Raw genomic sequence first — 20,415 nt, forward strand, 5'->3', positions numbered from 1 at the left:
ACTGACCTGGTTGCTCAGTGTCTGCTTCAGTTTTTGAAGAACCGGGTGCTACAGGAAGAGGTCGAGGGGGCCGTGGCTTAGGAGTGGGGGGTGAAATTCTTTTCCTTCCAATGTACTCAACATAAGTTCCTGGAAAGTCTCCCCTCTCCCCAGTAGTTTCATTGTAACCATTTAACCAGCCAATATCTTCTGGCCGGGCTTCCTGGCCATCACTGAATCCAAGTGCCACTAAGGAGCCTTTATTCACAGTCAGGATGTCCCCCAAGTGTAGGTCGATGTCTTCCTCTCGTTCCTTTTTGTAGTCATACAGCGCTCTGTACTGGTACCCCTCTGCGCTCATGTCTGCAGCTCTGGTGCCCCGCTACGGAGAAGCCGGCTCACACGCTGCAGTCCGAGTTTACGTCTTAAGGGAAAGTGAGTTCAGAGAACGGGCTAGAATCCCTAACAGGTGTCCGTCAGAGCACAAAGGACCACTATCCAAAGGTTTAAGAGAGGTGACTGGCCATCCGGGTGTCCATCTGTCCTCCATCAATGGTGTGACTGAAGACAGGGCTCTCCCTCTGCGCGCCACCGTCCTCCCACGTGTCCTCAGCAACTTGTCAACACCTTGACTTCAGGCTGACTCTCACAGCGAGGCCCAATCCTCTCTGACGTTCTTGTCACACTGTCCATCGGTCGTCTGATTTTACTGTCACACTCCGCTCCCGGCTTCATTCACCTAGCAAAGCAAAAACAAGGCTTATGAATGGACGTCACACTTCGCCATCTGTGTGGAGTTGAATTTCTACCCCCATTCAACAAGTACTTAATCAACTTGGCAGACGACATGCACAGGCCCCAGAACGGTGTGCCACTGCTTGACACAGTATACAAAACCACAATTAGTAAGACAGTCCCTGCCTTCTAAGAACACTGGGCGGGACAGGGGTGGAAGTGCTAGCATGTGGCAATGTTCCCAAGATAGGACTAGTGCAGGAGGAGCCATAACATTAGGTAGATGCCATACCGGGCCGTAACAGACTCTGACACAAATTGCCATGGGGTTCAAGTGGGAGACCACGTCCAATTGCAGGAATCTGCAGACACAATGGAATGTGTGGCATGATTCTGGGTATGGGCGAGACCAAGCAAATGTCATATCAGAGAAAGAAGCACGGGCAGTCTCATCCATCACAAGACAAAGAGGGAGCGGTGAACCTGGACTGGGAAGACAAGAGGGCCACCTGAAATGCACACCAAGGGGAAATGAAGTCTCCAAGTGTAAGGGAGCACTGCACGGACCCTGTGGAGAAGCTGCCCTCAATGCCCAGGAGGGAGGGACGAGGACAGGGAGAGAACGGGGTGAGGGCTCCTGAGAGACTATAGGCAGGAGCAGGTCCATAAAGGCGCAAGTGCTATGAAGGGAGAAGGTGTGGAAGGTGAAGAATGCTCTCTGGAGGAAGCAATTCCTCACCAACCTTAGGCAAAGGAAGGTGAGGGGCCTGAGGGAGAGGCCTGAGGGCTCACAGGAAGTAAGCATGCACTGCAGGGGTGCTAGTGAGAGCCAAAAACTCTGGGTGAAATCAGGAGTATACCTGAGGCTTTGTAATTAGCTGCAAATGAAGTTGGACTGATTACAGTGGGATGAGAAAACCACTCGAGTGTACACACACACACACACACACACACACACACACACACACCTGGGTGTGGGGGGGGAGGGGTTGTGAGGGAGAAACAGAGACAGAGAGAGACAGAGAGCAGGGAAGGTAGAAATCCACACAAACAAAAACACTGTGGTTCTGCCGATCTGAGAAGGAAAGTCAAGGCTTAGTTAGATACAAAGTAAACCCTAAAAATAGGACTAAGCAAGCAGGTAAACACAGGGGATCCCCAGGTCAGGGGACCCCACACTTGGGAGGCTGAATTAAGGCCTGGTCACTCAGGCTTCTGCTCATCCAGGAATCAGTGTCTTTCTGAGATCCCAGACTTGCAGGCCAGTAATGAGGGTGATGAGTAGACTTCATTTCTTGAGCTAAGAAACAAAAGGAAGTAGCCACGCTTAATGCTACGGAAGTACTATGTAAAACAGGTTTGGTGGAGGCCACGGTAATGAAAACTATTTTCTTTTTATTGCCAAAGCAACTGAGGGCAGAGCATGGGTGAGCCAAAGCTAAGAGAACTTGGGAGTCATTATGGACGACCAACAGGACAGCATGCAGTAGAGATCCAGGCTGGCGGCACTCCGCTTTATTTCCCAATGTTACCTTTACTAAACTCAAGCTAAAGGTTTCAGTTCACCAACTGCACAGTAAAGCAAATCAAGAAAAAACCAGCCACACAATCTCAGGGTGCCTCGTCAAGGGGACTTTTCTAAGTCTACAGAATGAAACACTTGAGAGGCTGAGTATTCCAGACACTCTTCAGGGTAGGAATCTTAAGAAGCGAAATCTAATCACAGATTAATTGTTATGTTGGCATTCAGAAGTGTGAAGTATTCAACTTCACATGGCTAAAGCCTCTTACCGTTATACAATAACACTCTAAAGAGGGCAGCATATTCAAAGGAAGTAAAAACAAACACTGGAAATCTTTGTGTAACAGACTATTAATCTGGGGTAGCACTCTACTTCGCATTTCAGGCATCAGAGGGGGGAAAAAAAATTAATGCAGCCAGTGGAGCATATGAGAAAAATAAGCTACATTACGTTTGAAGAAGGCCTCTCCTTTGAAAGATCCAGAATCAAATTAAATATTCATTGCATAAATTCACACAAAAATGTAGAACTAGCAAATCTCATTTTTTCTGTACTAATGTGCTCTGTACAAAAGAGACACAGAACTCCAAAGAACATGAAAATTTACATATCCCTAAATGCTTGGAAACCAGGCAATATGCCTAAGAATAATTTAATTCCTTCAAATCTGCCCTGAAATTTTTGTTAGCGTTTCCTGGCAATGGGTGTCTTTTGGGAAGGGGGATGTCCTAAATCAGTAGCCCGGGTAGATAGCTTTCTGCCAGCTGGTGCTGGGCACTTCCTCAATCTCAACCACCCAGAGGCCCAGTTTGGTGGGATTCTCAGTACAACAGGAAAGAAATGTCTCCAGCCCCCAGCAACAGAGTAACAAATCCCGGCAGGCAGCACACAGAACAACTAGGCATATTCCACACAGGATGCACAGACCTGCTCCCCACCTTCTGAGGGCTTTCTAAACCTGAGATCTGATTGAGTGTGCCTGGGGCTAAAGTCTGCACAGGGGGTGAAACCTGGGAGGAGTCTGATTAACTTTAGGGGTCTGGATTCTAGAGAAAACAATCCCCACCCCTAGAGGACCTTGAGGCTTCTGCAAATGCCTTGCCTCTGCCCCTATCAGAAGAATCTTAAGACCTCTGCAGGACTCTGGGTCTCAGTCTCTTATGACTCAGGGACTGCAAGGAGAGCATGCCTGTCTTCTCAGATGGCCCAAACATGGCCAGGAGGATCAATGCAGACAGACGGTTAAGGTTAGCAGTCAAGGTGATCAATGACTCAGTGTCGGTGAAGGGCAGTAAAAATTGAGAGGGCGCAGACAAGTCATTTCTTTGGGTGGGGACTTGATCATGTGGTGACAAGGCTCTGGGAGACCTTGGCTAGGCAGAGGAGGCAAGCCCTCCTCTCTGGCTGCACCCTGCACACTTTCTCCAGTATGCCATACCCATTTAAATGAGGCCGTTATCACAGCTATCACGTGACGCCTTACTGGGAGCTGCATCTCCATCAACCCAAGATAACCAGGGTACTACAGATATTCTCGCCACCAGAGAACAAAGCCAAACATCTCCAGCCACTTTTAACACTACCGTGACTTACTTCTGGACTCCAGGGGCCAGCTGTCCCACAGTAGCAGTGTCCTGCCTACTGGGACTGGTCCCCCATGAGAATTTTGTAGACCTGCCTTCATGACAGCCAAGCGGATGAGTGGGTCTGGCTCCCACACACCTGCACGAAAAAAAGCCACAACAGCTGGGCAGCATGCCTGCAAAGTGCACGGACCCAGCACCTAAACCATGCATGTGCTTCTCTGAAGCACTTCATTAAAATGCAACCTTGCCCAAGAAGTCCATAAATCAGTGACTAACAGTAGTATACTGAGCAAAGTGCTTCTGGATTCCTGCCTTTCTGTGTCCTACAAACTTCGATCCTGCCACCTGTACCCCTCTTGGCCTCTCTGCCCATGTCACTCTCCTGGGCCTCCCATTGCACAAGTTCTAACGACTTGGCTCCTCCCTGGGGAGATCAGTGGAACAGCTATCCAGAGTCACAAGGACTGTCACATCTAGAGGACTGGCAAGCTCTTCTTCAAATTGTCCCCAGGACAACGGGACACCCAGCAGCCTGAAGCATGTGAAAGTGCCCCTGTGACCCTCCTGAAGTCAATTTGGAGTTCTGACAGAACAGATGTTTGCCCTTTCCTTAAATTATGCCTCCCATTCTCTTTAGATACAAACACCTGCCTGGTGAATATTTCCACCCGGATTCACAGGGTAAAGGTCATTAGCTATGTCATCAACATACTATTACTTTCAGAAAATCCAGGCAACTTTATGATAAAAGCTCTAAGCTGATAGAATATGGTATACCACACACACACACACACACACACACACACACACACACACACACCCTAAAGCATAATGGAATCCTGTGAACAAACTACAAAACTTATTTTTATACAAGGTCACATGCAACCATCCATAATTTCCTTAAGGGGAATTATTTTGCTCCAGTTTTTTTTAACCCTTTAATAGCTGACTACAAGCCCACTCACTGAAAGTAAATTTTCTTTCTCTGGTTAACATACTGAGAAATTCTCATTGACTCAAAGAAAATTGTGTCTGATGGCTTGACACATAGAAATCCATGACTCCTTAATGTGCGACGGCTTAGAAGCGGATTCTCTCTTTTTTCAACCTTCTAACCTGCAGGCATGGCGGAAAAGGGCCAGACAAACTCTCCTCTGAAAGGCCCTGACTTACTCTATCCACCTTTACAAAGGACAGGATTCGAGAAACCCGACTGGAGAGCAGAAATAATGGTTATCTTCAAAGCCCATTTAAAATAAAAATCAAGGTAAAAAAAAAAATGTGCATTGCCATTTTGCCCTGAGATTAGTGGTATGACAGTGGGTGGCAGTAACCAGAGTGTCTATAGTGAAAACAAGGAGGACTCTGAATGGGGTAGCCCACACCACTATGTGTAATCCTTCCCCGTTTAATGGGCTAGCTCAGAGTTTCACACGAACATCCTACCTCAACTTATACAAGAATGGTTACTTGAAAATCTGTCTACCCTTCAAAATCCCGGAAGTTATGTTCTATAAACTGGTCCTAGTAAACACCGTGTTTGTATACAGGGTAGTAGAGACGCCGAGGAACCTCAGTTAGAGGAGGACAGAAAAATGTTACAGGCATCTAATAGCTCAACTCATTTCCAAACCGACAAGCTAAGCCGAATATGCTGCCTGCTGCCACACTTCAGGCTGGGTAGCAGTGTGGGTAAGCAGGGTGTGGATGGAGGCTGTAATTCTTGCCTGCAAGCCCTATAGGGGTAGTGAGTACACACCCTGGTGACACAGTGGAGAGGGAGGGCTGTGAGGGACACCGAGTGTCCCTGAGCACACCAGGAAGAGGAGTGGTGAGAGCCACCCCAGCCCACCCCCAGCAGCCCTACTAGACTGAGAGGGTCATGATGGAAAGAGCCAGGACTAAAAGCCATGATATTTTTATTAGCTAAGGAAGAGATCCACACCACCTGGAAGAGGTGTGCCTCCAGCAACACTACCGTATAGAGTGGGACTGAAAGGGGGCCATGGGGGTTGGGGATTTAGCTCAGTGGTAGCAAGCGCAAGGCCCTGGGTTCGATCCCCAGCTCCGAAAAAAAAGAAGGAAAAAAAAAAAAAAAAGAAAGGGGGCCATGGGAGGTGTGAACTGAGGGAGCTGCCCTAAAGTGCTTCTTCTTGTGAGAAAGCAATGGTACTCTTTTAAATTCAGGGCAGGAAGGGTGAACTTGGAGTCGCAGCTAACAGTGACTGCCCTGGTCCTTGCCTAGATATGTAACTATGGACAAGTCAAGTCGCCGAAACTTCCTCTTCTCCATCATCCTGTGAGGCCAGTCACCTGTACGGCCAAGAGGCAGACCTATCTATACCTTACCAGGTCATTATGAGGATTAAAGGCAATTATATTCACAAAAGCACATAGCACCGCGCTTCTCAGTACAAGTTTAGTACAATTAACCCTGACTCAGTGCTTGCCATGTGCCAGACACGGTTCTTGGGGCTTGATGTGAACCCTTACAACTACTCTAGTGTGACTCTCGGCCCCATTTTGCAGATGAGAAAACAAGCCAACTGAAAAAACGTGCCTTCAGTGACTGAAGTTACGGCATTCCTGTAGCGCTCTTGGTAACAATAGGACTGCTAGGCAATATCGGCATTGAGTGTCACTGCCGTTTGCACAATGCAGATTTAAAACAGAAACAGACAGGTGCCTGCCAGGAATTTTCTCTTGTGCTGCCTTTCAGTGCTTCAAGCAGTTCTAAAAGAAGCCTGAAGCTACCTAAAAATAAAACGCTGCTGTAAATACAGGCAGATAGAGCCTGCCTGTGTGTGGACTTAGTCCAAGTCACTCTCTCCAGACCCAAGGTGGAAGGTGGCTCAGGGGAGGTCAGGGGGTGTTGTGTGGGAGGGGGACAGAAGTGTGCCTGGTGGCAGGGCACAGGGTGGGAGCCACGAGGCTGTTGTCCAGTTGGGTTTCGTCGCTGCTCCCGGAGCTGCCCTCAAAGAGGAAAAGCTGAACACAGTCATGCAATGCCCGCAGAGAATGAAGGCGCTGGTTCCTCTTGGGACAAGCCCAGTTGTCAAGGCCACAGAGGCACTTCAGGAGGAAGGCACCTGGCAAAGGCTGAACGGCTGGGTGGACAGCTCTCCTCTAACAACACCCACTGGTAGAGCCTCCTGACCCTTTGGCCAGGCTATGACTTCAACTCTCCCCCAGGTGATCATTAACCTGAGAACTATTTTGACTACAGGTGCTTATAGGTATATATTTGATTTACTTTACGATATACAACGGAGGCAGAACCAAGTGACGTTTACAGTCTCATTTTTTCTCTCCAGTAAGCTTGTACTACATGTATTACACATTTCTCCAGAAAATGGGGGGGGGGGGGGAGTTGGAGACCATCATGAGCCAAATGGACAAGCTATACGTTTTTACACGCTCAATCTTTCAGTTCATTTAGCTTGGTGTCCAAAAAAAATGATGAAGCTTCGAAAGCCAGATAGTCACCTGTGAGTCGAAGGGCTCATTCATTGTATGTGTGACTATGCACTCAGTTTGTAGGCAGTGTCTCACGTAGTCCACACTGGTCTTGAACTCTTGATGTAGTAGAACTTGACTTTGCACTCTTGAGCTGTTCACCTCCACCTCTCAAGCCCTGTGCCACCAAACTCAACTGTCAGTTTTTTTTTTTAAAGACAGCTGTAAATTGTATCTTTTTTTACAAAAGCACTCATTTATTGCAATTTTTAAAGTCTCATTTGTCTCCTCTCTAATGGAAATTTTTTTGGGGGGAGGGAGGTCGTGGTTTTGCCAATACTCTTATTGAAATCACTTGCCTTTATCAGAATGCTTGCTTTCCTGCCTTAGCTAGCAAAACCCTGCCCACCATGCAAGGGGGGCTTTGTGCTTGACCTGTCTAATATGCCTAACAGACTGATAGGAGCTAATTTCTTCTGCATGTGTACACCTTATTCATGAGAGATTAAAAGTAAAAGCTCACATGCAAACATTGGCTCAGCTTGTATAGACAACCTGACCATAAAACCATTTTTTCCCCAGTTGACTCACATTCACTATCTCCTTATCCAATAAAACACATTTTGCAAGTCAAAAATGCAAACACAGTAAAATCTGGACCAGAATTGCTCCTATTTTAGCAAGTTCTGTGGATAATGTTCTCAAAGTGAATGCCTTTTACAACGCTTTACTGAACTACTTAGGGAAAAGGGGGCAGAAAGGAAATCTCAATCAATACAACAAACTCAAAGTCCCACAGTGTTCTCAGGAACCGTTTAAGGGTTCAAAGTCTGTGTAAGTTGAATAAACTTGAACTTAAGACTTGAAGCCTTTTCAGAGGTTAGCTTGAGAGGGGAAGAGAGACAAGAAAAGGCTAAAGGAGGAATGAATATGAACAAAATGTATAAAAATGTATATTGCGTGTATAAAAATGTTCCCCGAACCCACTGCTGTATACAATTAATATATATTTAATAAAAGAAAAAAAAAGGGTAAGGGGTGTACCAATCAGGTTAGGTGTAATTAACATTTCCAAAAGATACGTGCACACCACCCACCATCAGCAGCCTAAGTACATATTTTCATAATGTATTCGACTGCTCAGTTTTCCCAATCTAACTTTATACTAGAAATGTACCAAAGACACACACACACACACACACACACACACACACACAGAGAGAGAGAGAGAGAGAGAGAGAGAGAGAGAGAAGAAAGAGAGAGAGAGAGCAAGAGCAAGCACTAAAGAAAACAATAAATCAAGTCAGTGGGCAGTGAAATACTGGTTTTTTTTCTTTAACATGACTACAGCGCATCCCAGATGTGAAAAAGCAGAATGCTATCATAAAAACACAAATAAAACAGTAGATAACAGCGTGCACATGGTGGCGTTGTGTTATGCAACTAGGAACAGGTCCCGGTGCAAGATGAAAGTTAAAAGCAAACTCCCACAACAGCCTGAGAGCCAGCATCAGCTCCATCCAACTTTCTTCAAATCATAAAAACTGACAGATTGCTATGGAAAAGTAGCGTGGCCTGCAACAGGCACTTAGCACTTAGAGGAAGGCAGCCAGCACAGAACTTCTGCAAGGCAAGGAGCTCTCCCCCCCCACTCCCCATTTAAACCTGCCTTTCAACCACGGGAGGTGCAAGAAAAACCAGGATCATTTTCTTGGTAATAAGCAAAAACACGTGTTTTCCAAAGTTTAAGCAACTTGTGTGCCTAAGAAAATGATCTACTTGTGTGCAACTGGAGAGGGAGGGAGGGAGAGAAAGAGAGAAGGGGGAGGGGGGGGGCTTTTGCTCAGTGACAAAAGCTGCATGAACTTCTCACCTGTGCAAAAGGCCCTGAAGTCTTAATGATATCTACTTTAGAAATCTACGAATCTGCTATCTGTGGCAGAAATAAACCCATCTGCCTACTACAAGCTTTCTCAGCTCATAATTTACCATCTTTCAAGTGCTCAACATGGAACACAAGCTAACGAAATATTAAGATAGGCTTGCACAAGGAGCCTAGGTCAATCAGCTTTGTGAGTAACCCTACCACCTAAAACTTGAAACTCGATCTCACTGAAATGACAATCTCATGCTACACTCAAAACCCGGAACTGCTTCATCCTTTCCTATTTCACACTGTCTGACAAAGGAAAAGAGAGGGAAAGAAAGGGGGGGGGGGAATTAAGTCCTAAAATCATCAAACCCCGAAATAAAGCATAAATTCACACCAATACACCAATAGAGCCTGCAGCTCCTTCAAGAATTAACGGTGGAAGTGAGACCTTTCCAGTATTACCAGCGCCGGGAGCAGAATTCCCCTGAATCCAGTGCCGGCACACAGCATTCAACATGTCACAGCCACTCCGCTCACACCCTTGCGTTATTGTGCGCGAAAGCTGGTTACCAAAATGCATTTCTGTACATGCGTGCCTGGCCAGAGCGTTTCTATTCTCTTTGTCTCGTGATCTGCCGGGCAGTTTCTGCCTTTGGGAAGGAAGTGGCTTGCAGACAATTCCCCCAGATATTTTAGCTCCGGCTTGCACGCGGGCCGGTTCTCCCTGGCCGGCAGCTTATTGCTGGGCAGGTCCTTCCAGGGTCGCCCCGCGTTAGGAAAAGCTGGATTTCCGGGCGGTGCCAGGATCCCACTCATTATGCCTCCAGCAACCTGCCCAAGCCCGGCGGGCGCCAGACGCCAAGCTAGAGCCCCAGCCACCGGCCGCCCCGAGGCGCACTTCCCCCACCCCGGAAGAGGAGGGAGGCAAACTTCGGAGGGCGGGGGCTGGGGGCGAGCTCCGGGGACCACTGTGGCCCAGCCCAGCCGGAGACCCGGGCTGCGACTGCCGGGCCTGGGAGGGTATGCCGCGCTAACGCAAAGGCAGCGTTCCAGGCGCCCTCCTCGCGCGCTCCCGGCTTCAGAAACCTGCAGGGCGATCGGAGACCCTCGGAAGCGCGAGGTGACGGAGGAGGAGGGGAGCCGGCGACCGCTGGCAACTCCGGGACAGAACGCGCCCGGCGACTAGCAGAGCCGGCCCGGGGTAGCACGGAGGAAATGAAAGCAGGAGGTGGCCGCGACCATACAAGCTGGTTACTGGCCCGAGAAGGCTTCCCAGTGGCCGGGAGATGCTGGCGACTAGGAGCTGGCAGCCGGCTCGCTTCCCCTTGAGTGGCTCGCCAGCAGAAGTGGCTGCTGTGACAGGAAGAGCAGCAGCCGTGCGCGTTCGCACCGCTTCCCCCTCCCGGGCACACCGGGACCCGCCGCCGCCGCCTACCTCCGGGTCGGCTCGCTTCCTTCCTCTGCCCGGCCAGGGCTTCAGCGGCCTCTCAAGCTCCCAGCTCCCAGGTTCCTTCGATCCAGCTACGACCGGCCGTTGCTTAGCTGTCCCGGTTCCTTGGCTGCACAGCCGTCCTCGCTGCTGCCGCTGCCGTTGCCGCTGCTTCCTCCAACTCGGCTCCAGCTGCTAGCTACTCCTCGCCCTGAGCCCGCAGCTCCAGCGCCTGGCGCCAGCCCCACCCCGAGCCCGCCCCTACGCCCCGCCCCCAGATACGCACCAATCAGCACCAGAGACCCCGCCCCCGGCGCCCGAGCCGCGCCCTCCGCCTCTGCCAGTCTCCGGGCGGGCTACAAGGGTCCAGCCGCTACACTCCGTGCTGCAGACCCTATCCCGCCCCCCGCCCCCCACTGCCCTCGCCTCCGCCCCCGGCACGGGGATGCCCCGGGCGACTGGACCGCTCGCCCTCCGCTACGGAGCGCTCTAACTCTGCGCGCTGGAGGCTGGCTCGGCTGCGGGGCGTCTCCCAGGCCCGAAGCTGGAAGTTCAAATGGGGATTGGGAGAGGTGGGAAATAGTTCAGGCCTCCCTGGGGCCCGACTTGCTGCCTGCGAGACCCTGCTTCTTTCGAATCCGCTAGAGCACAGTGGCTGGCTTCAGGAGGATGCAGATACTAGGGCTCGCCAAAGCGGGGAGGCCCTGTAATTCCTGGCCTCGCCTGCCCAGCTTCCCTAGTGGTCAGAAAAACCGCGCCACCCGGCGTGGCACTCCCGGGGTGAAGGAGGGGTGAAAGGGTGAGCTGGAGCAACGAGTGCCCGCAGCCTGCAGCCGCCTGGCACCGCTGCCTCCAGGAACCAAGGCGGGACCTAGAGGAGAAAGAGAGTTCTGTGAGGAGGACTCACCGGATGATCTCTGGCAGTCTTTGCAAGGCAGAGCCAATGTAGGTCATTGAGCCAGTCCACCGCCTTCTCATGCTTCCGATAGGCTGGAGAAGCTCAAATGAAGTCCATGTTTCTTAAATGTAAAAATATAGATCCTTGGAGTAGAAACCACTATGGAAGCTGCTCAAGAAAAAAAGTGATATTGACTCAACCTCTCCTTGATAAGAAAAGATGCTAGCCCATGTTTTGTCCTCATAAAAACGTTCAGAACCTCATGGACTTTTAAAGATTTGCTCCCAAAACATGGCTTATTTTGTAGCTCAGTAACCTATAGCCACCCACCCTTCTTGCCCAAAAGTTCCCTTTCGCATCTATTCTCCAGTGTTCTGACAATACTTCTTTTCCTTAACCAAGTACTTAGTCTATTACCAAATTCTAAATTTGATAGTATATCACTGTGAGTTTTGGGAGTAGAGGGAGGGAAAATGAAATTCAGAGTTTATGTTTAGCAAATGCAATCAGGTTTAAAAGTGACTCCCATTCTAACCACAGAGATCTCAGCACACCATTGAGGTGTTAATGTTTCTGTTAACCTTGGTATCTATTAAAGACCAAAAAAAAAAAAAAAAAAAAAAAAAAAGCAGTGTGCCACCCACATCACATTTAAGAATTGGCCTACCATTCAGGATGTGGTGACAAACACCTGTAATCCCAGTCCTTTGAAGCCGGGGCCATAGTCTCAAGTTCAAGCCAGCCCAGTCTTTATAGAATCTCCCTAAATATTATGCTAATTGGTGAAGGGAGATCCATCTTAACTGTGAGTAGAATCACTCCCTGGACAGGAAATTCTGTTCTGTACGAATGAAGAAAGCAAAGTGAGTACCATGCATGCAAGCATTTTCTGATCGAGGCCATAAGGTGAACAACTCATTCAAGTTCCGATGGCCTTGACTTACCCACGATGGTAGACTACTCTGAACTGCGAGTTAAACGTTTTCTCCTCTAAGTTGCTTCAGTCAGAATATTCAGTCATGGCAATTAGAACCCAAGATAGCAGGGTACGTTCTTTGCAGTCTGTGAAACGATGAACCTACTGGGAGAAGGCAATAGTGCGTTTCCTGTGGTAGAAGTCCTTGGACCCAATCCAAACCAAGAAGACTAAAGTAACAAAACGTTCACAAATGGTTTCCTTAGTTTCCCTCTCCTCTGAAGAAGCTGAAAACACAAGCATTTCTAGCTCTCTCCTCCCTCGGTGCTCACTAGAGTCTTGGAAAGAGGCTCCAACAGAGTTTACTATTCAGCCATAAAACAGTGTATAATCCCCAATCGCACCTCCCCTTACAGAAAAGTCCTCAGCAATTGATCATGCACTCACACTTTCTGTGACTTTTTTTTTCATTATAATTGAACACAACACACAAATATGTCCAAAGAGGGTCACGTGAAATGAAAATAAATTTTCCATACAAAGGCACCAAATGATCCATCTGTTTCACTTGTATCAAACTGATACCTTCCCACCCATCACTGGTATGATATTTTGTTTCCGTTTCCCATATATTTTACATATTAAAAGCAATAGCAAAACAATAAGAATATTTATACTTGGAGTGGGTGCCTATGTGCGCATATATATATATATGTATATATTTCACTATTTCACGTGTAGACATGATGTGCGGGCACACACATAGACTTAACAATGGAGTCTTCTTCACTCTCCACATGATGTACTGAGGCAGGGTCTCCCACGTGAACCTGAAGCACCCTATCAGACAGTAAAGTTAGCCAGTTTGTGCCAAAGATTTTTCTGCCTCTGCACATTGTAGGTTGGGATTTACAGTCGAGCCCCCATGCCCACGCAGCATTTATATGATAGCTAGGGATCTGAACTCAGGTACTTACCCTTGCGTGACAAGTTTCTAGCCTTAAGCTTGTGGTTTTTTGGTAAACTTTTCCTGAGCAAAATCTTATCTGGAAACACAAAAGGTAACTGTTCTAAAGCAAGAGACTGATATCATAAGACAAAGGGGGCCCCTGTGCCACGAGCTTTCCCTTCATTTCTACAAAACCTCCAGATAGCCAGTACTATGAGAATCTCATTGGAATTTACTGGAATATAAGTTATCTGTCTTCCCTAAACCAAAAACGTCAGACTGGAGTATAAGGGGGCGGGGGGGTGGTATTTTAGGAAACTTTCCAAGCCATTTGTATGCTGGGGGTTGAGAATGATTACCCTGGGCCTTCTAGGACATACTGAAACTCACCCCAGTAAAATGCTCAGATGTCATACAGACACAGTGTTCTAGTTTGCTTTCTATTGGTGGGAGAAAGACCATCACCAAAAGCAACTTTCGGAGGCAAGGGAAGGGCTTACTTCCTTTTACAGCCCACAGTCCATCATGGAGGAAAGACCAAGCAGGATTCCTCCATGACCTCTGCTTCAGTTCCTGCTCCTCAGCTTTCCTTTTCGTACAATCCAGGATCATCTCACCAGGGGTGACATCACCCACAGTGGGCTGCACCCTTCCACATCAATCATAAATAAATAAATAACCCCCAGTTTTGCCTACTAGCCAATATAATCAAAGGTCTTTGTCAATTGAGAAGCTCTCTTCACAGAAGACTCTACCTCGTGTCAAACTGACAAACAAGCAAACAAACAAACGGCATGCACAACACAACCAATCCTTGTCATGCTGTTGGCTTTGGTTATTGCCTAAAAACGTCAGAAGACGTGAAATTTCCAACAGGAATACCAGAGTATCACTGCTTCTTGCATAGCAGCGAAGATGGAGTGGAAATCAGTCAATCAAGTACCTGCATTACAGAGAACGACTTTGAGTAACCAAAACAAATTGAGACTATATCCTCAAAAGCGAAAAAAAACTCAAGCATCCACTGGCCACCTGTAGTAACTGTGATGTTAGAATATTTTTCCACTGGGCTTGAAACCTAAGTGTATATTTTAGGGTTTCAAACACAAACCAAATGAGTACCAGTGTCCTGGAGTCTTCCTCAGCACCAGACCCACAGACCAGCTGCACTGGCAGAAATTAAGATGGTGTTACAAATGCAGAATACCAGGTCCTATCCTAGACTTCCTGGATCACAAGCTGCAGTTGAACAAGATTGCCAGGTGATGCATATGCAAGCTAAAGGATGTACCTAAGTGCCCTCAATCTTAACCATAGAACAATATTGCCCGGAGAGTTTACCAAAATCCCTGGTCTGCTCTATATCCCCGAGATGGATTCTATAAAATGTCTAGAGGTAGGCCATTAACATCAATCATTTCTAAGTCTCTTCACAGGACACCAAGGTAAATCCCGTTTTTAAGAACTACAACCTTGGAGAATCCAAGTAGGAAAGGTATCTTCAGCAATGTCAACAGGAGTCAAAACATCTGACCTCATGAAGAACAGCTGATGCTGGAGGTCAACTGATGGGCGCCACTTAGACTGTAAGCCAGGTTTTCCATACCTTCTGGTTTTCAGAGAGAAGCTGGAAATCTGTTTATGGGAAATTTCCTGATTATTACACGGTAGTGACTAAGTCAGAAAGCTATTGTTTATTTTTTTTTTAACGTGGACTAAGCGAACAGTGTGATGGTCATCTTTGTGGATTTAAAATAAGTAAGTTCAGCCGAGAGTGCTCAGGTTATCCCAGTGCTGACAGGAAGGTATGAGCATCCAACATCTTCTGCTCTTCATGAACATTGTAGGCAACTGATGCCTCAGAGCTGGTGGCTACTGAGGATCATGTAGGCTTTTGCCCAGTATTTTTCTTTCCCCTTTTTAAATGCCTAATGGTTGAGAAGTACTTGGGGTGAATCCAAGCTGTGTGTTACTTACCTCAATATCTTCAACTATTGTAAATATCTAGGTTGAGCACATATTATACAGAACTCTGGGGGTGGGGGGAGGGTGGAATTATTGACCAGGATGCTTAATACCAGAGTAAGAATTGAAAAAGCTAGCATTCCTATGATTCTCATCCAGTTGTAATGAGCTTCTGTGAATTATGGCGTGTGAATTCTGCAAGAGGGAACCTCCCCACTGTGTTCTAGAGAGTGGATTAGTGCAGAAGTGCATGCTTTACAGATCTCTGGTGATGGCATTTGGTCTAGAGGCTTTTGCAAGTGTATGTAAGTATGAGCATGCATGCATGGGTACACATAGGATGCTGGTAATTGGATCCAGGGCTCCACAGGCAAGTGCAGTCATGCTTTGCGACTGCCTCCATAGGTATGAGAGAGAAGCAAGTATTCAGTGGGCATTTCAATTAAAGTTTGTCCAATATCGTCTCTTAAAACCATCTTCAAAAAGAAGGTAGACTTCGAAGCTATAAGATTGGTTAAGTACACAAAATATAAAACAAGCAAATTTTATGCATTTCCTTGGAAACCAGTATGTTTTCTCATTTTTACAGCTTTATCAGATGGTAGAGTACCTTGTGTGCACTCAGGAAAGGAGAGGGGTCTGAAGGATTCAGGATTTAAGACTCGCTGCTGGGTTACTATGTCTGCGACTGTTAAAATAATACAACGTAAGTGCTGTTCAGGCAGCACATGAGGGAGGCAGAGCCAGACTTGAAGACAGATCAATGGGGACAACAGACCACTAATCTGTACATGGTGTAACCCATCACTGGGCATGGGACATGTGAGAAGGTATGTACAAGGAAAAGAGAGCCTTAATCTTACCTCTCACCACATAAAAGTTAACTTGAAATGGATCAACTTACATTTAACAGCCAAAACAATAGGGCTTCTCAAAGTTTTGGGAAGCCTTCGAAAAGCTTTCTAAAACATTAGAACAAACACACACACGGAACTTGCTTTGCATGAAAGGAAAAGAAATATGTTGGACTTTATCAAAATTCAAAAGAATTCTCCCCAAGTGACATGAAAATAAAAACCCAAACTTGGTAAACACACACACACACACACACACACACACACACACACACACACACACACTGGAAAATTTTATAACTGAACAATAAAAACTGTAGTTTTGACAAATGGTCAAAAGGCTTTTGAACAAAACTTCAACAAAGAAAATATGTGGATGGCAAACCAGCTCATATATAAGAACCCGTAAGGAAGTACAAATTAAAACTACAAATGCCCATCAGACACTACATGCATCATGTCCACATGAGCTGCATTCAACAGTAGCTCAAAGATTGAAACTATCCAAAGGTTTATCACTACGCGAGTGATAAATACTGCCATATAACACAGAGCGTATGTGTGTGTGCATATGTGTGTATGTGTATGTGTGTGTATGTGTGTGTGCACGTGTATGTATGTGTATGTGCGTTTGTGTGTATGTATGTGTGTGTGCATGTGTGTGCATGAATGTGTGTATATGTGTGTATATGTGTGTGTATGTGTGTATATGTGTGTATGTTGTGTGCGTGTGTATATGTGTATATGTGTATGTGTGTATGTGTGTATGTGTGTATGTGTGTGTGCATGTGTGTGCATGTATGTGTGTATATGCATGTGTATATATGTCTGTGTGTATATATGTCTGTGTGCATGTGTGTGTATGTTGTATGCATGTGTATATGTGTATGTGTATGTATGTGCGTATGTGTTTATGTATGTATGTGTGCATGTGTGTGCATGTGTGTGCATGTATGTGTGTATGTGTGTGTGTATATATGTCTGTGTGTATATATGCCTGTGTGTATGTGTGTGTATGTTGTATGTGTGTATATGTGTATGTGTATGTATGTGCATATGTGTGTATGTATGTATGTGTGCATGTGTGTGTATGTGTGTATATGTGTGTGTATATATGTCTGGGTGTATGTGTGTATGTGTGTGTGCATGTGTGTGCATGTATGTGTATGTTGTGTGCGTGTGTATATGTGTATGTGTATGTGTGTATGTGCGTATGTGTGTATGTATGTGTGCATGTGTGTGCATGTATGTGTGTATATGCGTGCGTTTATGTCTGTATGTGTGTATGTGTGTGTATGTGTGTGTGTTGTATGTGTGTGTATATGTGTATGTGTATGTATGTGCGTATGTGTTTATGTATGTATGTGTGCATGTGTGTGCATGTATGTGTGTATATGTGTGTGTATATATGTCTGTGTGTATATATGCCTTGTGTATGTGTGTGTATGTTGTATGTGTGTATATGTGTATGTGTATGTATGTGCATATGTGTGTATGTATGTATGTGTGCATGTGTGTGTATGTGTGTATATGTGTGTGTATATATGTCTGGGTGTATGTGTGTATGTGTGTGTGTATGTTGTGTGTATGTATGTGTGTGTGCATGTATATGTCTGGGTGTGCATGTGTACGCGTGTATGTGTGTATGTGTGTGTGCATGTGTGTATGTATGTGTGTGTGCGTGTATGTGTGTGTGCGTGTATGTTGTGTGCATGCTTGTATGTATACGTGTGTGTATGTGTGTGCATGTGAGTATGTGTATGTGTGTGCCCGCATGTGTATTTGTGTGTGTTTATGTGTATATATGTGTGTGTGAGTGCATGTGTATGTGCATGTTTGTGTATGTGCATGTTTGTGTATGTATGTGTATGTATGTGCATGTGTGTATGTGTGTATGTGTATATGTGTGTATATGTGAGTGCATGTGTGTGTGCACGTGTGTGTATGTATATGTGTGTATGTGCGCATGTATATGTGTGTGTGGTGTATGTGTGTGTATATGTGAGTATGTGTGTGTATGTGTGAGTGTGTGTGTGTAGGAATACTTTTCAGTGAACTTACTGAACACAGATGAACTTTTTAAAAACATCATGCCTAGTGAGAGGGAAAAAAAGACACAAACACCATGACATGAGATATGTAGACTAGGAAAATTTGTAGAAAGTGAGTTTTCAGAGTAGGGTGGCAGGAAGGGTTTGGTGGGTGCACATTTCCATTTGATGCAAACAGTGGTCATGGTTGCATAATGCTGTAAGAATAATAAATGCTACTGCATTGCACCCTTACAGTAGAAAAGATGGTTAATCTTATCGTATTCACTTTAATGAAATAACATTTTTTTAATTAAGGACCAAATTTACTTAAGGAATGTTATTTTGCATTTTCTAAGTGCTCAGTAAGTGATTGTTGGATTGAAAAAGGGATATTTGAGTAGATAACATCTATGTGACTAATGGAATGCTGAAAATTCTAAAGGTTGACTATGGTGTCGATTCGGTTTATTGCTTATATTATGTTAATTGGGTTTCCCAACTGTGTGTGTGAGACGCTGATGGTCCCTGCCTTCTGCTGGTTCTAATTGGTAAATAAAGTTGCTGGCAGCCAATGGCTGGGCAGGGAGACAGAAGAGGGACTTTGAGGTTCCCTGGCAAGTAATGTGAGGGAATCAGAAAATAGCCTTTGCCAGGGAGAAGGTCCCAGCCTGAGGACGATAGGAGAGAGAGAGAGAGAGAGAGAGAGAGAGAGAGAGAGAGAGGGAGAGAGAGAGGAAACACTGTCAAGATATCAGGGTCACGGCCCACGTGAGCTGCAGGCCTGGGGTCCATGGTGGCCAGAATGGAAAATGAGTTTTAGTAATAATTCAGGAATATCGGAGTGGAGGGTATGTTAGCTGCGGGGAGGTTTGGAAGTACTCAGCCATTGCAATGTTTAAGACATATTAAAATAGAAGGGTGTGTGTGTGTGTGTGTGTGTGTGTGTGTGTGTGTGTGTCTTTCAAACACCTAGGCAGGTAGTGAGGAGTGTGCACACCCACCAGGGAGTTTAGAGTGGACTAACTACTGCCTCTTCGTCACTTTGTGAAGTATTGGCAAGCAGGCGGGACAAATGCAGTCCCATTACACTGGCAGAGATGATATGGAATGGGGCAGTCAAGGAAACAGTTGTGTCGTTTACTTAAATACTACAATAGTACCAAGCTGTCCCCCTCCTGTAGAGGAGTGGTTCTGATGTTCTGATTGAATTGGGAATCTGTGAGTAGTGACATGGAAAGTCCTTGTCCCCAACTGATCCTTGATCAATCAATAATGGTACCAGCAGCCAGTGGCTGGTCGGAAAGAAAGAGGAGGGGCTTCCAGGTTTCTGTAGGCTAGGAGAGAAGACGGACATACTTGGTGGGGACAGATGGAGCAGACTCAAGAGCTATAGGGAAGATCTGCCAAAATGTAAGTGGACGAGGAAAGTGGCCTGTGGGATGGCAGCCTGAAAGCGTCTTGGGCAGCAAGACCGGTGATCTCCACAGAAGGCAACGGTGCAGCTACACTGAGGACAGATGTAGAGGTGTTGAGCTAGGAGTGAAGGGAAGGGCACGCTAGCTGCTGGAGGCTTAGAAGAGCCCAGCCACAGAGCCAATAAAGCAGGTTAAAAATGATCTAACCTGTCTTTCATCTGTGGATCTGAGGTAGCTCCTGGGCGGTTGAGCGCCTGCGACTCACTGGGAGCTCAAAGCAGAGTAGCCAAAACTACTCACTACACCCTCCTCAGTATTTTGGTCGAGAGAAATGAAAGCATAGGCTCACAAGGAGATCCGCAAACGTCCATACAAGTTTTATTTTGCAGTTCTAGCAGCAACAAATGGACGAGCATGTAAACAAACTTTGGTATCCTCTCATAGTGGGATATTACTACTTGTCAGGGGAAGAAGGAGGAGAAGAGTGAAAAGAGGAAGAAGAAAAAAAAAAAACCAAACTGTTGATGATACACACAATCTGATCAATTTCAAATTATGATGCTGAGAGGAAAAAGGGGTCCAAAATAAATGGTCTACATGGGGCATGGTTAAATGTACTTAAAATGTTAGAGAAAACAAGCTAACCTGGGATTAATGATTGACTGCTGGTCTGCCTGGATGATATAGGTACAGAGAGATGCATAGTCTAAGCAAAGGCATGTCGAAATTTTGGGGCACGGTGACTATGTTCATTGTATGTATTATGCTGTTGGATTCTTGGCCTCAGGTTTTTGTCAAAATTCA

At 46.2% G+C, this 20,415-nt stretch overlaps 1 protein-coding gene across 2 annotated transcripts in view; it reads right to left on the reverse strand.

The window, feature by feature from the left end:
- Pik3r1 (phosphoinositide-3-kinase regulatory subunit 1) overlaps nt 1-10,782 on the reverse strand; it is an 84,872-nt gene extending 74,090 nt beyond the window's left edge. The window contains 2 exon segments of one of the 2 annotated variants that reach the window (NM_013005.3): nt 7-718; nt 10,588-10,782. In NM_013005.3, the coding sequence (NP_037137.2) occupies nt 7-340 (334 nt within the window). In that variant the 5' untranslated portion in view covers nt 341-718; nt 10,588-10,782. 2 annotated transcript variants of the gene reach the window in all.
- Nucleotides 10,783-20,415: the final 9,633 nt, after the last annotated feature.

This window comes from Rattus norvegicus, chromosome 2 (genome assembly GCF_021556685.1).
Source record: "Rattus norvegicus strain SHRSP/BbbUtx chromosome 2, alternate assembly SHRSP_T2T, whole genome shotgun sequence".
NCBI lineage: Eukaryota > Metazoa > Chordata > Mammalia > Rodentia > Muridae > Rattus > Rattus norvegicus.